We start from the raw sequence: 17,494 nt of genomic DNA on the forward strand, positions 1-17,494 counted from the left end.
TGGCGCGGCGCGAGCTGCGGGCGTCGGCGTGGCGGCCCCGACGGCCGGGCCCGAGCGGCCGCTTTAAGCGCGGCCGGGCGCGCGCCCGCAGGTGCGGCCCCCAGGCCCTCGGCGCGCGGCGGGCGGGCGGCGCGCGGCGAGCGTCCTGCGGGGAGGCCGCCCGGGGCGGCACCTGGACGACGCGCCATGGCGGCCCCAGTGAGCGGCGGGGGGCTCGGCGCCGCCGGAGGCCAGGTAAGCGGCGAGGCGCGGGCAGGCGCGGCCCGGGACCCCTGCAGGTGGCGGGCGGGCCGAGGCCGCAGCGGGACAGCCCACGGGGCCAAAGCCCCTCCCCCGCCCCCGACGCCTGCCGAGCGGAGACACGGGGCGGGCGACGACCGTCCCGCGGGTGGGCCGTGAGCGGAGGGTGGTGGGCGCGGGGGCCGGGGGCCGCGCGGGGAGTGAGTGACAGCGCGGCGCCCCCCGAACACGGGAGCCCATCTCCCGCGTTCTCGTCGCCGGCCTGCGGGCCCCGGGTGACCCCGGTCCTCGCGCGCCCCGCCCCGGGCCTGCCCCGGGCCTGCAGGCCGGAGCCGTGGGAGTGCTCGCCTCGCCCTACCACCCTCCGTGCAATTCCGCAGGAGGCCCACCGGCCTCTTTTAATAGCCCCGAATTTGTCAGCCCCTTAGCAGAACAACAGAATCACTCTGTGACCGTTTTAGATAAAAATTAAAGGTGATTACTGGCCCATTAGGAAGAAAGCATAAATGAAACCACACCCACCCCAGTAAGCGGGGCAAGCCAGTGTTGGCTTCCTTCTCTGTCTTCCACGTGTCTTGAGAAATATGAGGCACACCTTCGGGGCTGCCCGGAGTTTAGTTGGTCCAGAGAATGCTCTGCATGCTTGAATCCCCTCCTTGAGCACAAGCTTTCTGAAACACAGTTATCACCACTTTGAGGTGGACCGGTTTAATAGGTTTTCATTATTTCAAAATGGGGGCACCTACTTAAATTGCAAGGGAAAACGGTATTTCATGGTGCAGGATTAGGCAAAGCTGCGTTAAATGAAACTCTGAATGAAATATCTGATTATCTAGTGTACGTGTGTAATTGTGGGCTTCCTACCCTGAAAGTCTGGATCCCCCACTGAACCTTTTGTTTGCATGTGAAGAGGAGCGTGCTCAGTTTCTCCAGATAGAGCCGCTTAAATCCCTGGGCTCCTGGGGAAATTGGAGGCCAGCGATTGCCCTGCGAGAGCATCAGCCCAGGCAGCTGCTGCTGATTGTCAGCACGCTCCTGGTGATAAGAGTGACAGAAATAACCACTCACTAAAACGCAGCAGTGATTTGCTTTAAGCACTTCAGCACCTGCTGTTGCTAATTAAGGGTTTAGTCTGCCACAGATTGCAGATGGAAATCCAGTGTTTTAAAAATCCTAGAGGCTGGGGTGCCCTGTGTGTTCCTGGGATGCACACATCAAACGGAATGGATAAAGAGAGCTGGTGATGGTGATGGTGCGTTGTAAAACTGCCCACACTTAAAAAGTCTACACCGAGGTGTTAGTAGTGTTTATCCCTGAGTGCTGGGATTGCCAATGCTTTTATTTGCCCTTTAGGCTTTTTTAAATTTTCCAGTCTTTCCCAATGAATATGTATTGCTTTTGTTAAAATAAAAAAAGGTTCAGTAAGCAATTTTCCACCAAATGAAGCCTAACATCGGGTCGCGTTGTGCTCACAGGTGGAAATCTTAGATGCACCAAAAGGCAGTTTTCCAAAGCAGAATGTACTAGAGAGTACTACTCGTTTTTCTAGTATTATCCTTATCAGTAGGTCCTTCTCATCACCTGTGTTTGTATTACACTGTCAAGATATTTTTAACTGAATAATCATATTTAAGTTGATTAGAAGCTATTTCGCAAATTTGAGTGACCTTGGGAGAGTGGCCTAGGGCAGGGTCCTGACTTGTCTGGTGATTGACATTCCAAGTGTACCGTGGCACTGATTTTGTAGGGCAGGGAAGGGAGCCTTTGGCAGGAATGCAAGCCCGTTCTTTCCAGGGCTGCTTTATTTCACGGGCTTCTGTGCCCTGGTGCCAGGCACTGCGCAGAACTTCCGACTCCCGAGTGGAACGGCCAGCCAGCGGGGCTGTGCCCGCCCAACCCTTTCTGGATCTCCTCGCACCTCCCCTCGGAGTTCTCCCTGCTCCCCAGTACCGACGTTCTACCCTTCAGGGCTTGCTCTCGACATTTCTCTGCAAGACCAGCTGAGAGATTCTGGGGAACTGGGCCCCGAGCCTCCGAGGGGATAGCGGTCAGAAGCATCAGGACCAGCTAGGACAGGGTTCCAGTTAGCAGCTGGTGCTGCTGCTCAAAGCTTACCTGCCCTCCTCGGTAGGTCCTGTTTCCGGATCCCTGTGGGCCCAGTAATGCCGAGAGCAGCTTGATTTAGGGTATTTTTACCTCCTGACGTGGCCACTTTCCCCTCTCCTGCTCCCTCCACCTTTCCCACATGTGACCAGGCCTCCCCCTCACGGGGCCACATGTAACCCCTCTTCCTATATGCCTTGGGATGTAAGTATTATTCCTCAGATGGGGAGCACGTAAGAACTGTATGCAAAGCCCCTAGTAAGTGGCTGACCTAGCGGCAGACCGTGGTCTCTGTGCCTCCAAAGCCTGAATACTCCCCCCACTGCGTCAAGCTGTTAAAAAAGCATCAGTAACAAGTTCTGTAGAACTGAGGCTCATTCACTCTGCTTCCTGAGTTCCAAAGATTGAAAGCTATCCTTAAGCAGAAAAAAGTCTACTAGGCTGTGAGCCCCACCAGGGCGGGGGCTGCATCTGCGTTCACTTTGTATTCCCTGTAGTAGGGCCTCCAGAAATATCTATGGACAGAATAAATAAGTATCAGCCATATTTAATCAGATGCAAAGTGATGGAGTATTTTAAATAACCCGCCTAGTAGAAACTTTTACAAGTTATTGCCCAGGACACCCTTGGATTATACATGTTATTTTAATGTGATTATTATTAGCATCCCCTTTTATTTTCAAGAGTGTCTCAGTTTATAAGGCAAATAGTCTTCCTATCTGCAGCAGATAGGTTAATTTTGGGTATTCATGTGTTGCTTCAGTTAACCAGGTTAATAAAAAAAAAAAACACTGTTTTGTGACCACTTGTTAATGATTGGCATTTGGTTCACGAGTGAATGTGGTTGGCATAGAAGGAATCCTGAACTGCGGCGATTCTGCGCCCAGTCTGCACTCTCAGAGCATCGCAGGGGCTTCGAGGCCCCCGTTGCCCCTAAATGGCTGTCGGAAGTGCGGACTGTTTTTCAAGTGACGAGGAAATACTCTGCAAGGATGCCGATAATCTCCACCGTAGAAATGCCAAATCTCCAAGCGATCTGATAGCATTATGCTGTCTTCTTAGAACGTAGGGTATGGAAGGAGATAAGGCTGGTGACACGGGCTGTTGCAAGGCTGTGAGAGGTCATCCTGGGTTTGAATTTCTATCCTGTTCAAAATAGGGTGGGGCAGGTGAACGGGACTGGTCCCTGAGGGCGGATGGAGCACCCCTGTCCCACTCCCCGTCCACCCCAGACCCCACAGCTGGGGTGCTTGACAATGTGCTGATACCGTCAGCAAGGAGACATGCTGGGAGACGGAGGGTGGGGGGCGGGTTCCAAATTAAAGGTCCAAAGCCAAGTAACGACCAAAAGCAGTGCACAGTCCTTTCGGGGCTCTTGATTTCAGCGAAGCAGCTTCTCTCTAAACATTAAAAAAAGTCCCCAGGAAAACTTGAAATTTAGAAAGCAGATGGGAACAAACTGCCACTAAAACAAAAGTAGAAAAACCGCAGCTTTAAAGACACAGAGAAGAAAAGAAAGCCAGAGCTGAACCAATTCTAGGGAGTCCAGACAACTGGCCAGACACGGCCCTCCTGGTGACGGGGCAGCTCCGCGGGCCCTGGGCCTCCTGCGCACTCAGGCCTCCTTTAGCCTGAGCACACAGGGAGAATCTGCCCGGGGTGTGGGCCCCTGCTGGTCGTTCCCAGGCCATTGTGACGGACTGGACAGGGGAAGCCAAAGGCAGCCTTGCCCAAGAGGGAAAAACACGAAGTGCTTGATGTTCAGGGTGACCCTGCCGTCGTTTGGACAGCTGGTCCCAGCCTCTCGGCTGTCTTGTTCCCACTGTCCGGCACACTCACACCGAACCCACAGTCAGTTGTCCCTGTAAAGGACGCAGCCACTGGGGACCTTGTGTCAACTTAGTCCTTGATTCATATTTATGTTTGGATAACCAAGGATGCTCAGGCATGAACAGAATTGGGCACGAATATGCAGACACTAGACAGCTATTTCAGAGACAGATTGTGAAGGGGGTAGAAAAAACTTTTGAAACCCCGGTTGGTATCCTCAGAGAGGATATCACAGCCTAAAGGCCGTAGGTTATGAAAAATTACCGAAGAAGAGAGAAAAATCTTAGAAATGAACACTTCAAGTTAAATTTAATGAAACTGTAAAAATCTTAGGAAGGACTGAAGACTGAGCTGGTGGTAAGAAAAGTAAAAGTAAGGAAATGTCGGAGAATTTGAGCCAATTTAGGACGTCCAACATCTAACAGATTTCCTGTGGAGACATGAAGGCAAAAGAGGAAGAAATAATCAAAGAAATAGAAGGAAACTTCCAGAGCCAAAGATCCACGGAATGCCCAGTAGGATAAATAAGCTCTATACCCACCCACATCCTAGGAAACGGTCAGAGCTCACAGCACACAGACAAGAGCAGCAAGAAGAAAAAGCAGTGTCTTCTTTTCATCAGCAACTGGTTGCTAAAAGGGAATGGACCGATGTCTTCACATTTCAGAGAGAGGGATTTGAATCTTGGAACTACTCACCAGGTAAAGCTAGCACTGGATTGCGGGCCCCAATTCCCCTCAAATAATAGAAACAAGGGTTTCAAAGTATAGGAGCAGGAAGGAAACAGGAAAACTTGATCAGCCTAACAGAGGTATGGGAAAAAGAAACACAAGTACTGTGAATGGCAACCTGAAGTAACAAAGGAGTATGACTATTTCATATTAAGTTGTAAATGTTTCACAATTAATAGAGCGATAGCATTAATGGTATTAGATAATAGATATCAGTTAATGTCATTAATTTCTTAAATTCCTATATTAAAAACCAGAGTCACCATCTGTGGAAAGAAACAGTAAAAGACAAGTATGGTATTTACAGAAAATCAAAAATGATATAGGAAGAGTTCAAATTGGTTTATGAAAAACTGTATATCAGAAAAAATTTCAGGTGAAAAGCATTAAAAAGGACAATGGCATATTTTCTGTATAGTTTTCTCTATGTATAACTATCAACATATATATAGAATATACTATATATATACATATGTTATAATTCATTAGTATATATTAAATATTATGGTTATGTATATATGACTGTATGTAATTATCAAGAACCTTTAAGTATCTTGCCCATAATTAGAAATAGTCCATAGTTAAAGAAAATCGATAAATTGACAAAAACTGTAATTAGAGAAATACATTTATCTCATAAACTGAAAGATCAAGGTAGACCTAAAATAATAAGAAAGGAATTAACAAATTTGGTCTAAAAAGATATATAGAGAATATGGAGCCAACAGAAAATACATATTATTTTCAAGCATCTATGGAACATTAACAAAAATTGACTATGTGTTAGGGCACAAAGGAAATAGCCACAAATTCTAAAAAGTAGCAGTCATGTAGGGCATATTCAGTGCTGACAATGTACTGAGACAAGAATGGTCACTTAGTGAATAGCCAAATTAAAACCAGAAATAAAAATACTGTACTCTTAAAATCAAAAACATTTTTGTATAGTGTTTAGCTTCTAGGTTAAAATGGAAGTGTAAACAGAACTTGCAAGCTGTTTCGCAATGAATGGACATAAGCACGTATGTATCTGTGGGGGAGAAACAGAGTACCCCTTAGAGGACTGTGCTGCCCAGTAGAGCTTTCTGCAGTGATAGAGACATTCTAGACTTTGCTGATGTGGTAGCCGTTTACCAATGTGGGTACTGAGCCCTTGGAATGTGGCTTGAGTGGTTGAGCTGAATGTCATTCTTGAGTTAACGTAAATTTGAATAGCCACATATGGCTACCATATTGGACCACATAGTTCTATAGTCTCTTGTAAAGCATTACTGGAAAAAGAAGAAAAAAAACAATTATAAATCTCTAGTTAGAAAGATTAACTCAATGCAAGTATACACATTTGAAAAGATAAATGGATTTTTAAAAATATAAAACTTAAATTTACTAGTAGTAATCATTAAGAAACTGTAAAAGACAGTCTAAAGCCCATCTCTCTAAATGACTCCAGGCCCAGATTTCACAGACATACTTTACCTAAATTTCAAGAAGCAGATAATTTCTGTTTTATGAAATATTCAAGACAGAATACTATTGAAGCTTTTATTCTTTCACAGCTGGCATAATCCTGATACCCAAACCTGATAAGACAATACAATAAAACAATATTGTATCATTTCACTCATGAACATAGATGCAAAATCTAAAATAAAATGAAGGAATTGAATCTGTTACACTGTACGTATGGGTTTATCCCAGCAACGCCGTGATGGCTTGGCATTACCAAATCCATTAATGTAATTCACTACTTAACAGATTAAAAGAGATTTTAAAAATGTTGATACTGAAAAACTATTTGGTAAAGTGCAACACCCATTTCTGATTTAAAATTCTTAGCTTCCAAATAGGAAGAAAGTTCTTTAATCTTGAAATATCTAGGTATAATTATATGAGGACACGTGCAAATTCTATAGGAAGGTAATGATAAAACTGAAGCACATAAAAAAAGACCTGAAGTCTCCGAGTCATAAATGGGGAGATTTAATTCTGTAATGATATCCCCTTGTCAATCTGTAACATAAATGCAACCACAGCATAAATTTTAACAGTTTCTGATGGAACTTGACAAGCTGATGCTAAAATTCTGTTGGAAGAGAAGTTGTGGGAAAATATCTAAGAACCAAATTGAAAAATAGCAAGGCAGAACCATATGCTCTATCCAATATAAAACATACTGTAAAGGGCTAGTAATTAGACAGTGTTGTACTATCTAGGAATAGGCAGATAGATCAGTGACTCAGAATGAAGCCCAGACAGTCATTCATTCATATATATAAAGGTAGCATTTGGAAATGCTGAGAAGTTATACTGAGAGAAGGTTAACCTATTTAGTAGTGCTATTCAGGTAATTAGCCCTACATTTGAAAAAGATGAAACTAGATACTTAACTTATGTTAATCACCAAATCAATTCCAAATGGGATAAAAAGCTAAATGCAAAAAAAAAAAACAACCATAAAACACTGCCGTGAAAATATTAGAATATGTGGTCAAAGCCTATTTTAAAAATAGAGATGGCTTTGAAAGCAAGGCAAAATTCACTTAATCCATAAAGGAAACAGTTGGTGGTTGTTACTAAATAGTAAATATTTATTTGTGACAAGAGGCCTTATAGTCAAATTCAATAGCCATGACAAGCTAGAAAGAAATAGTTGTAGTATCCAGTGTATATATACTCCTACAGAGCAATGAGAAAACGATAAACAACAAATAAGGTGGACAAAGGTAATAGCAGGCATAACAACTAGAATATGCAGTAAATAGAAATGGAAGTTGCTGCTATGATGAAAAGACTTGACTTCATGATTAATAAGAAAAAATGTAAATGGAAAGGAAAATTCAGGGTTTTTTTGCTCATAATACTGGCAAAAATGAAAAAAAATGATGACAAATAATGTTAAAGATTAAGGATTTGGGGAAATGGTGTCCATATACACTATTGGTGGGCCCATAAATTTTTCTGTCTTTTGGGGAGAGCCATTTGGCAGTAGCTAAGTTGAAATACAAAAGCAAAAACTTAATTTCTGATCTTACAGTTTTGCCTCCAGGATATATGCTTATTTGCAGAAAGATGTATTTACAAAGGCGCTCATCACAGCATTGTTAAAAGCTGAAGTCCAACATTTGGAGAATGGTTCTGTGAATTGTTCTTATCATAAATAACGAAGATTGGATCAAGATGACCAACAAGCAGGTTTTCTTTCCACCCCAAATGATCTAACAAATGATAGAAAACATATATTTAAGAGAATAAATCTGTAACACCCTGGAAAATGAGGAAGAATGTTCCCAGGGAACCAGAATTTCTAAGGAATCATTGAACTGTGTTGAGACAAGCAACTCACTTAAAAAATATATATAATATCCCATTTATGAAAAAAGGCCTATCTGTGTATATTTTATTTATATGATTGACATAGAACCATCTGGAAGGATATAGTCCAAACTGTTGACACTGGTTGCTTCCAGGGAGCAGACTGAATTAGAATATGAGAGATGGGTGAAAGAAGACTTATTTTTTTAGAAGGAGGAAAATCAGAAGGTGGATAGAAGTGAGACGTTCAGAAGCTTTGCTTACTCTGAGCTCACCTAGATTCCTGCACCTCACATTCTTTCTCCCAACCCTGGGGAAAGCAGGCTAACGGGAGAAGGAGGGCCCGTGGTGGGCCACCTCGGTGGCACCCTGCCCTCTGAGCTGAGTCCTGGGCAAGCCGCCCCTCTCTCTGTGTGGCTGCTTCCAGCCCCTTCACCCATTTCCTCTGGCTTCATCCCGGTCACCTCCCAAATCTGTTTTCTCGTATGGACCTGCATATGGCCTGGCATTTCCAACTGCCTGTGGACTGTTCCACTAATTCAAGCCTCCTCATTCTTTGCCCTTTTCAGTGGACTGTGTTCAATAGCTGTAGAGAATAAAACAGAACTAAAAGGCAAAGATGGAAATCGTGTTTTTCCTGATTGAATGTGCTTGAAAAAAATCCCCCAATGGAAATAAAGATACTTTTTGGCTCCTAATATTAGGACTGAAATAGCAAGTCTATTCCATTTAGAGAAAGGACTTTGGGGATTTAGATCTTAGTCTGTTCTCTGGAATGGATGTTACATCAAAATAAATAGTTTGGGAGAGTCACCAGTTTGGCGCTCTCATTAGGTAACAGATTTCCCAGCAGGATGGGTGATTGGGAAACTGGGTCCTAAGAATCCTACCTGTCATTAATAGGGTGAGAAAGAAACTTGTGGGAAACCCACAGTAGAATAGTATTTGTAGGCAAACTTTAAAAAGTAGCAAGACCTTCAGGTGCATTTACTACCCTCACTACCAAGGACGTGAAATTAATAGCTCCCGCCCTGGAGGTGCTCACAGTTGAACATTCAGCCCAGTTGAACACTCAGCCATTGTGTTATTTGCCACCCTTATTTATTTTTCTCATGCATGCCGTTTTCTCTAGGTGATATTAATCATACAGTGCTTCTGCTAATCTCCTCCTTTTCAGGCAAAAATAGACCTCTTACTAGTCGGCGATGTCAGTGTCCAGTACCTGGCCGATAGTATACAGAAATTCTTCTCGAATGTAGCAGAAGTCACTGTGACCGTCAGTGATGTCAAGAAGGCAGCAGCATTTCTGGATAAGGGCACGTTCAACATCGTCTTCCTGAAGATGGCTTCTCTGCCAGCTGCCGAGGGGCTGGAAGCTGTCAAATTAACCAGGTAAAGTACAGAAACCTTTAACGCTGTATCCCGAGGAAGATTTTAATTACAACTCTTTTGTTAAAACCTATTTCTATGAAAATCCTTAAAGGATGATACTATTTCCACTTTAATTTTCAAGATGAGGGATATTTTCATGGACAGAATCTACATACATGTTTCTATTGCCAGTTTGACAAACTGTTATTAGCATTATCATTTGAATTGAAAAAGTAATCGGTGTGGGTGAAATGTAAGAACTAACTGGTCATAGGAATTTGTTTGGTACATAGCACTTACCTTAATCTCATAGGCACTTCTTTTTAATAACTATGTCATTTAAAGTGGCACCTCTTTTCAGAGTTCATTCATTGTTACGGCAGATAGCGAAGCAGGTGAGCCCCTCAGCTCTGTGTCGTGTCAGCTATGGACTATGTCAGGTGTCTCTTTCGAGATGCGTCCCAACATGGGAGAGCCGTGGGTCCGGATCCACTGAGTCCAGATCAATTCCACCTCCACTATTCTTGTTTCGTCTTGTGGCTGCATGGTTCCGCCTCTGTCTGACCCACTAGAGGTCTAGAGGTGCTAGAGGTCCGGGCTCTAGCAGTGGGAGAGGCAGTCTCCTTGCCTGACTACTAGGATTTTGAGCCATTTGGGATGTTTTTAAACAGGGTTAGGTCAGAATGCATTTGTTGCCCTGGATGAGAAGACTGGGTAGAGGAAGTGTGATGATAGGTAACGCGGGCATTTATAAAGACTCGTCCTCGTTACAGGGCAGGCCTTCCCTGCCTAAAGGAGTAAGTTCGGAGACAGTGTCCTGATCCCTGGTGGAAAAGGAGGGACATATTACGTTAGGGAAAAGAGAGCCGAGAGTGGGAAGAAGCCAAAGCCACTGAGTTTCTTGTTGAAAAGAGAGACATCACTGCTCGTGGGTTCCTTAGAGCAGTTGCTTTTGCGTACTTTTCGCCTTCTACTGGAAATAGGAATTCTGGACAAACCGGCACACGGCCCCAAAGTGGAATTCCCTCCCCAAACATGTCGTGAACCGTCCGCCTGAGGCTCTGCCTATGATATTACATGCCTAAAAAATCATCTCCTATACTCAGAGTTCCCCTAGTGGGGGGCTCGTAATAATATCCCATTTGTGTAGTATCAAAAAATTCTTAACAACAGCTTAATGAGGGAGGAAGGGCAGGGTTTTGTCGTCCCTGCCTGGCGGGTCACAAGATGAGGCTGAAGTCACCTCAAAGACCGCATGGCTCGTTTCCGCAAAACTCAGAGGAGAAGTCTTTACTCTTTCCTTCCCGTCCTTCCCGAAAGTCTTTAATGATTTTACACCTCTGCTGCCAAACTTAGTAGAAACTAAGCACAGATAGTGATGGAAGAGCCCTGGATGGATGCGTGCGGCTGGTCTCTCGCTCAGTCCCGGAGCAGGGACCCCGCCGCGCCGCCTGAATGTTGTGAAGGCTGGAATGCGCTCATTACTGAAGGTACATTTTGAACAGGGTAAGGTGAAAGTTTAGTAGAAGAGCAGCTTTAGGAGCAGTCATAGTTATTAAAAGCTGGCAGATTTGAGGAGAGAACTTCCTGGTTCTTCGGGGATTCTCCCCGTGGCTGCTTTCTTTGGTCTGAATAGCACAGCTTAGGGTTCTTAGCAGAGAGAGGAGGGTAGGTGAAGATACTAAGTGTAAGGAAATGCACATGGCAGGTTCTCCTGTTCTGCTGTGAATGCATTTGTTTGAAAAGAACAAGAAGAATAATTAGAGTACATCTGGATTTGTTTTTCTTGTTTCTAGTTAGGCTGTTCCCAGTGCCCAGTATGGGTCTTGAATGGCAGGTATTCAGTACCTAGCTGCGAATATGAACAGCTGTCTGCGTGGGAAGGCAACGCCATTCTGGGGCAGACAATGAGTCGTAGCTTTTGTGTTCCTCTCTGAAAAAGAGTTTTCTTTGTGGAATCCTCGCCTTCCATGAGCTGGCCTCAGAGGCTTGGAATTTCCCCAGAATTCCCTTTCTTGCCCTGAGAACTGTTAGGACTTTATGACTTATGAATTATTTAAAGCCTTATGGAGCAGGTTTGTATTTCTGAATCTATAGTTTTTCTTAGGGTAATGAGTCCTATAAATGTACTTCTCCATTTATGAGACATTTAAAACCTTTATCTTTCCTAAAGCACTGTATCTTTTTAGTTTGGGCTAACATTTAATGACTAAACCAAAATGAAGAGACTTGGTTTAGCTTTTCTTCTGTGGTATTTTAGAGTTCTTTCTTTCTTAGATCTTTGTTGTTGCTTTGTAATGTCTCAAAATCTGGATAGGTTCAGGAAAACACGCAACTATGGACCTTTCTCTTTTCTCTATGGCCACTTTATGTACACCACCAGTAAATGAGTTTAGTATAAATTTGAATTGTCCACATTTATTTTCAGTATTAGATCAAATGATCATAAATGTATATAAGACATTCAGGTTTCTGTTGAAAATAAGAATGAAGTATAGCTGTTAACTGTAATATTAGGCTTATTTTAGGATAAAATTTAAGCAACCTGTTTAAAAACACTCTTGAATTTATTCTTATACAAGAACTATGCTTTCAACTTGAGCTAATCAGTGATCAATTTTAATCATTCATAGAAATATTACCACTTTATGAACTGACATTTTCAAGGATTATAATACATCTCCATTATAGGTTAGCATTCCTTCCTAAAGTACTCCCTAATTTGATTTCATTTCATGAATATATTTTTATTGAGCCAGATGAACTCAAATATTACCCAGTGGTAAAATGTTTTAAGATAGTCTTAGGGTTCATATGCCTGGCTCCAGAATTCCAGGGATGTTTAACTCGGTTCAGGTCAGATCTCTCAACACGGAATCACACTCACAGGACAGATACTTGATAACAAGACACATCCTGACCCTATATCTTCTAAAGGCTGATATGGAAAATTAAATATGTTTTAAACTTATGAACAATGTGTGGATCCTGTCTGAAATTGTGATTTTTCCCTTCCGTGAAATGTCTATTTTTAAAAAAAATTCTGTGATTCTTGTGAGCACAGAGCAGCTCAGCAATGGGAAAGGGGTGCAGAATGTGGTCCCACCTGCTCAATCTACATATCAAGTTTGGATCTGATCTCATTTCTCCCCATGTAGTTTCAATTGTCTGATCAGTTAACTTATTACTTTATTATGAAAACCCACAGGGATCTAACAGTCTAACAGGTAACAAGTTGTCTTTTTATTTCCCTGATTCCACAACGTCCTTGAGTTGACAACGCAAGTCAGTAAATCTTATTAGCCCATCTGCATGACCTAGTTACCTGAACACTTCACAGTAAACACAGTCAGATCAAAATATCTAAGTAGTTTTACTGAAAACATTGTTCTATAAATTGATGGTTGGGTGTAAATAGAAACTGAGGAAAATTCCAGATCTTCATCATTTTTAGCATCCTGTCAAGTGGTGAACCTGACTTAGGAGGTTCACAACAGGAACTCAGTTCTGAGGAACAGCATACTAGGAACAGGCCACACCAGCCTTCACTACTGACCCGGATAAAGTCTCAGAACTTAACTGCCTTTATCCTGGTGCCCTGTTAGTGGCGAGTAAACTCAGTGTTTCCGTATTTATAATACAGATCTCAGTTTTCTCACTGAAAATGATTTTTAGTTAAGTAAGCAACAAAGAACATTAATTCTTACAAGTCCCAAACAGGCCACATCTGGTTAGTTTGGTTATTAGTTAGCTAGTAATTTGGTTCCAGTTTGGCCCAAGGATGGCATAATGGATAACTGTACTCAAGAAGGCCACAGCCCAAAAATGACACTGGCATTTGTCCCTTGAAGTCCTTGTGACTCTAAAGGAAGTGAGTTTAAAGTTTCCCCTGGCTTGATAGGGACTTCCAAGACCCTCTGGTCCTCCTGTTAGATGATAGGTTGCAGAGGCTGGGACTTCACCTGGGTTCTTTTATCAACAGAGTATACAGCTCAGCTCAATGCACTTTCACATGGTCATTTTGTTCCGCTACCAGGGACCAGACCTGAGGACAGGGGGCGAGACCGGGGGCTGGGACTGCAGCAGTGAGAGCCTGCGGCCGCCTCTGGTCCAGAGAGCACCGGAGACAGGCCTGGGATCCAGCACCGGAGTATCAGTATCTGATCTTGTATGTCGCGTGTGGTCTCAGGCACCATCGTGACATTTAAACAGTGTATTTTGTGAAACACAAAGAGAAATGACTGTCCTCCAGGGAGCTGAAAATTTTAATGAGACTTCAGGTGAAGAAGAACTGAGACTCTTAGGGTCTGAGCACCTGCACTTTGATTGTGGGATATGGAAGAAGTGGCATTAGTCGGGGTTAATGAAACAAAGCAAAAATCTTTGTTTTGTATTGCTTAGTTTTGTTTTAAGGAGCATTCATTCATTAGCAAGAGGACCGTTTTTTTGGAGATCCCAGCAAGCTCTTTGAGCTTATTGATTTGTAGAGAATGTGAGTGAGCAGCCGAATTCAGACCATCGATTTGGATTCTGGGAACTCTATCGATTCATGGGCTTCCTGCACAGAGCGGCAATTAGGGTTTCACTGGCCATGGAAGGGTTTGGGTTGGCAATCGATTCTGTGCTAGTGACAGAAATCCAGGAATTGCAACTGGGTTTCATGGAGAGCTCAGAATTTGAAAGTCTTCAGGGTGCATAAATCCATATATCCAAACCTCACCTATTTTCATGTCAGGAAATTCAATTTATAAAATTTTTAAAAGAAACAGAATTATTCCTGAAAGCATAGAAATCTTTTTTTTTTTTTAATTCTCTCATTCTAGAATATTTTAACTTGTGATAGTTGACTTTTTGTGAATCTGCAAAGGCCCTTTACCTCGATAACTTCCTTTCGTGGGTCCTGTTTGTTCAGTGCATTTTCCCCTTCCACCTCTTCCCCCTTGTCCCGTCCCCAGACCTCCATCACACCCCAGCTAACGGATGAGACGCTTACACTGTGGCAGGTGTCCCCTTGCCACGTGGCACCCCTCCGCATCCAGGCTGCTGCGGCCCCTCCGCGCTCCCGCATGCCCAGTGCTGGTGGTAGGACGTCTGCCCGAGCCACTCGTTTCCTCGGAGAACCATGCCTTCTTTGCCTCCTGCCCCTTCACCCACTCTCCTCAGAGGTCGTAGAACAGCGTCAAGCCTGAATAGACCTCAAGGCGGTGAATGTCACTTTTTGGCAATATCCCGCTTGTCTGAAATAATTCACTTAGTAGATACTCTGAACTATTTGTTTTTGTAAAGGAAGTATGCCTGCCCCTCTCTGCCATCAGCTCGTGCCTGGATAACTGCAATATGATCTCTCACATCCGTCCTGTGCCTCCCTCCCTCAGTCGTAGGCAGGATGGCTTTTCTGAAATGCAAAGATGGTCCTGTCAGTCCCAAGCTTAGTAGCTTCTCATTGTGCATTTTAGTTAAAGTACCAAACCTTTAATTTGACCCCGAAGGCCAACCGACTGCAGTGCGTCTCCAGCCCTGCCTGCCTCTCTGGTGTCTCCTTGCGTCTCTCCCTCAGATGCCTGGTGCCCCGCTTGGGCGCTTCCACTTTCTCCTGCCCACCGGCTCTCTACTCGCCAGGGCCTGCACATGCTGCCCCCTTTGTGCAGAACTCATCTGCCTCCCGCCCTCCCCCAGCCCCGCCCTTCCTGTGGCTGCTGCCCAGCCAGCCAGGAAGGCATTGCTGCCTGGAAGCCTCCCAGGCTGCAGAGCAGTTAGCACCTGGATGTGCGCCCCCGGTGCCCATGGCTTTCCTTCACAGCACTGGGCACGTAGTTGGCACTTAATTAATTATTGACAGCATTTGTTTAATGTCTGTTTCCCCCCAAACCATTAACTCTGTGACAGCAGGGGCCTTGTCTCTCTGTCTGTTCATGATAACCCCCAGGGTCCATACGGAGTCTGGCACGTAGGTTCTTAATATGTATTTGGAACATAGAATAATGTATCTTTACTTTCACATGCTATATAAGATAACCTAACAACATTATGCAAGTCCTATTTTAAGGAATAATTAATAGCCACATATAACCACATACTAGTAACTGATGCTTTAGGTATTTAAGAATATTTTGTTTTTCCCAGACAGTTTAGTTGTTCTCTTTAAAGTCTGGTTCACAGTAATATTCGCCTTGGGAGATCATTTCCTTTTAGCTAATGCCAATGTCCAGTTTCCATCAAATTATCAGAATTTTCAATTTACTGAACTCCTGATTGTAGTTAACCACAAGGCCACAATTCTTTTCAAGTTTTATTTTGGAAAATTTCAAGGATATAAAGGTAGAGAGACTTGTGCAGTGTACTTTAACAGGTCTCCACACATGCTGATCTTATTTCATCACTACCTTCTCCCACATCTTCCTCTTCCCCCTCCCACCCCTGCTTGCTGGTGGATATTTCAAAACACATCTAAAGTATCATTCCTTTTCATCTATAAATGCTTGGATATGTACTTTCTAGGATAAGGGCTCTTCTAAAAAACAAACCCCACAATACTAGTCATGTCTAAACATTAATACCAAGTCCTTAATATTGTCAAATATCCATTCAAATTTCTGCTTATAATATTTTTTTAACTGAGTTTATACAAATCAGGATTCAGTTTTCCCTTCCCTGTTTTTCTTTCCTTTTTGTCTTACTGTTATTTTTATATGTATACACATACATGTTAAAAAGAGGTCATTTTGTCTTACATAATTGCCCATGTGCTAGAGTTTGCTGATTTCTTCCCCATAGCATTATTTAAAATATTTCTCCTTACCTGAAATTTCTTGAAAACTGGTGGTTAGATCAAGAATACAGATAAGATTTAGGCACTTTTTTTTAAGCAAGAATAAAAGTGGTCCATCTTTTCCTCACTCATCTGAAGTGCTACTTTTACGAAATTTCCATATTAATGTCATTTAAAATTTTAAAGAAAATCATTCTAGTTTTGTTCTTAGAAGCCGTATTAATTGAATCCCAATTTTTTTTGAAAGACGATCAGCTTCATTTTAACATTTTTTTTCTCTCAGATTTGGCAAGAAGAAAAATACAGATTTGCTGTTTGTTTTTATAATCCCTGAAAATTTTAAAGGTACGTGTCTGATGGATATAGTAATTGTTTTTTCTCCAACTAGAAATGATAAGGTCCATATTTAATACAAAGATTCTTAGGTTTTATTTCAGGGCACAGAGCTGAAATTACTCTAATGGAACCAGTGACAGTGGAAAAAATGAATATTGTGTTAAAGTACTGGAAAACCTGTTTCTCCAATACTGGTAAGTGAAAAGCAAATTTCCAGACGTTTGAAAAATGTTAATGACAATTCTATTAAGAACTGTATGTATACATCAAAGTTTGTTTTCCACCATGCCTTTTATTTGCTAAGGATTAACGATATGCTGTGTACTGTAAAGAACATGTCATCCTTGTGAATTATAGTCGGAAGAAAGCAAGTGTAAATCAAGTGAAACATGTTTCCTGCAAAGAAAAAGTTTACATTTTCAGAGGTTCAAAATGTGTTGTGTAGGGACAATACAGTGTGTGGTAGGCACAGGGCTTTATTTTGTTCTGGGTGCCTGGCTTCTATCATCATTTAAGTCATTAAAATGAATTAATCTTACTGTGTCATTGTATGAGAATCCGAAGGCCAGGGCCACTGGCCTGGGAATGTGTGGGAATTCCTGCTTTGCAGAGGCACTTGTGTATAAATTATTTCACTTCTTTTAGTAGGGTGGGTGTGCTTCCTGTTTTAGATCTTTAGACGCAGCTCATTAGTGGCAGTGTTGCACTTAGACCTCACATCTCTAAACTCTTCACCTCTATTGTATTACGTGGATCATCAGCATGTAAACACGTCAGCTAATTAGATGAGCTTTATGGCTTG

General features: G+C 43.0%; 1 protein-coding gene across 3 annotated transcripts in view; it reads left to right on the forward strand.

The window, feature by feature from the left end:
* The first annotated feature begins 40 nt into the window (after positions 1-40).
* The window catches only part of SOHLH2 (spermatogenesis and oogenesis specific basic helix-loop-helix 2), a 60,552-nt gene continuing 43,098 nt past the window's right edge, over positions 41-17,494 (forward strand). For 2 of the 3 annotated variants that reach the window (XM_057489575.1, XM_057489585.1), the window contains exons 1-4: positions 41-234; positions 9,394-9,608; positions 16,640-16,701; positions 16,782-16,886. In XM_057489575.1, the coding sequence (XP_057345558.1) occupies positions 187-234; positions 9,394-9,608; positions 16,640-16,701; positions 16,782-16,886 (430 nt within the window). In that variant the 5' untranslated portion in view covers positions 41-186. The remainder of the gene's footprint in view (positions 235-9,393; positions 9,609-16,639; positions 16,702-16,781; positions 16,887-17,494) is intronic. The other variant, XM_036904975.2, reaches the window with a different exon arrangement.

This window comes from Manis pentadactyla, chromosome 2, assembly GCF_030020395.1.
Source record: "Manis pentadactyla isolate mManPen7 chromosome 2, mManPen7.hap1, whole genome shotgun sequence".
Taxonomy (NCBI): Eukaryota; Metazoa; Chordata; class Mammalia; order Pholidota; family Manidae; genus Manis; species Manis pentadactyla.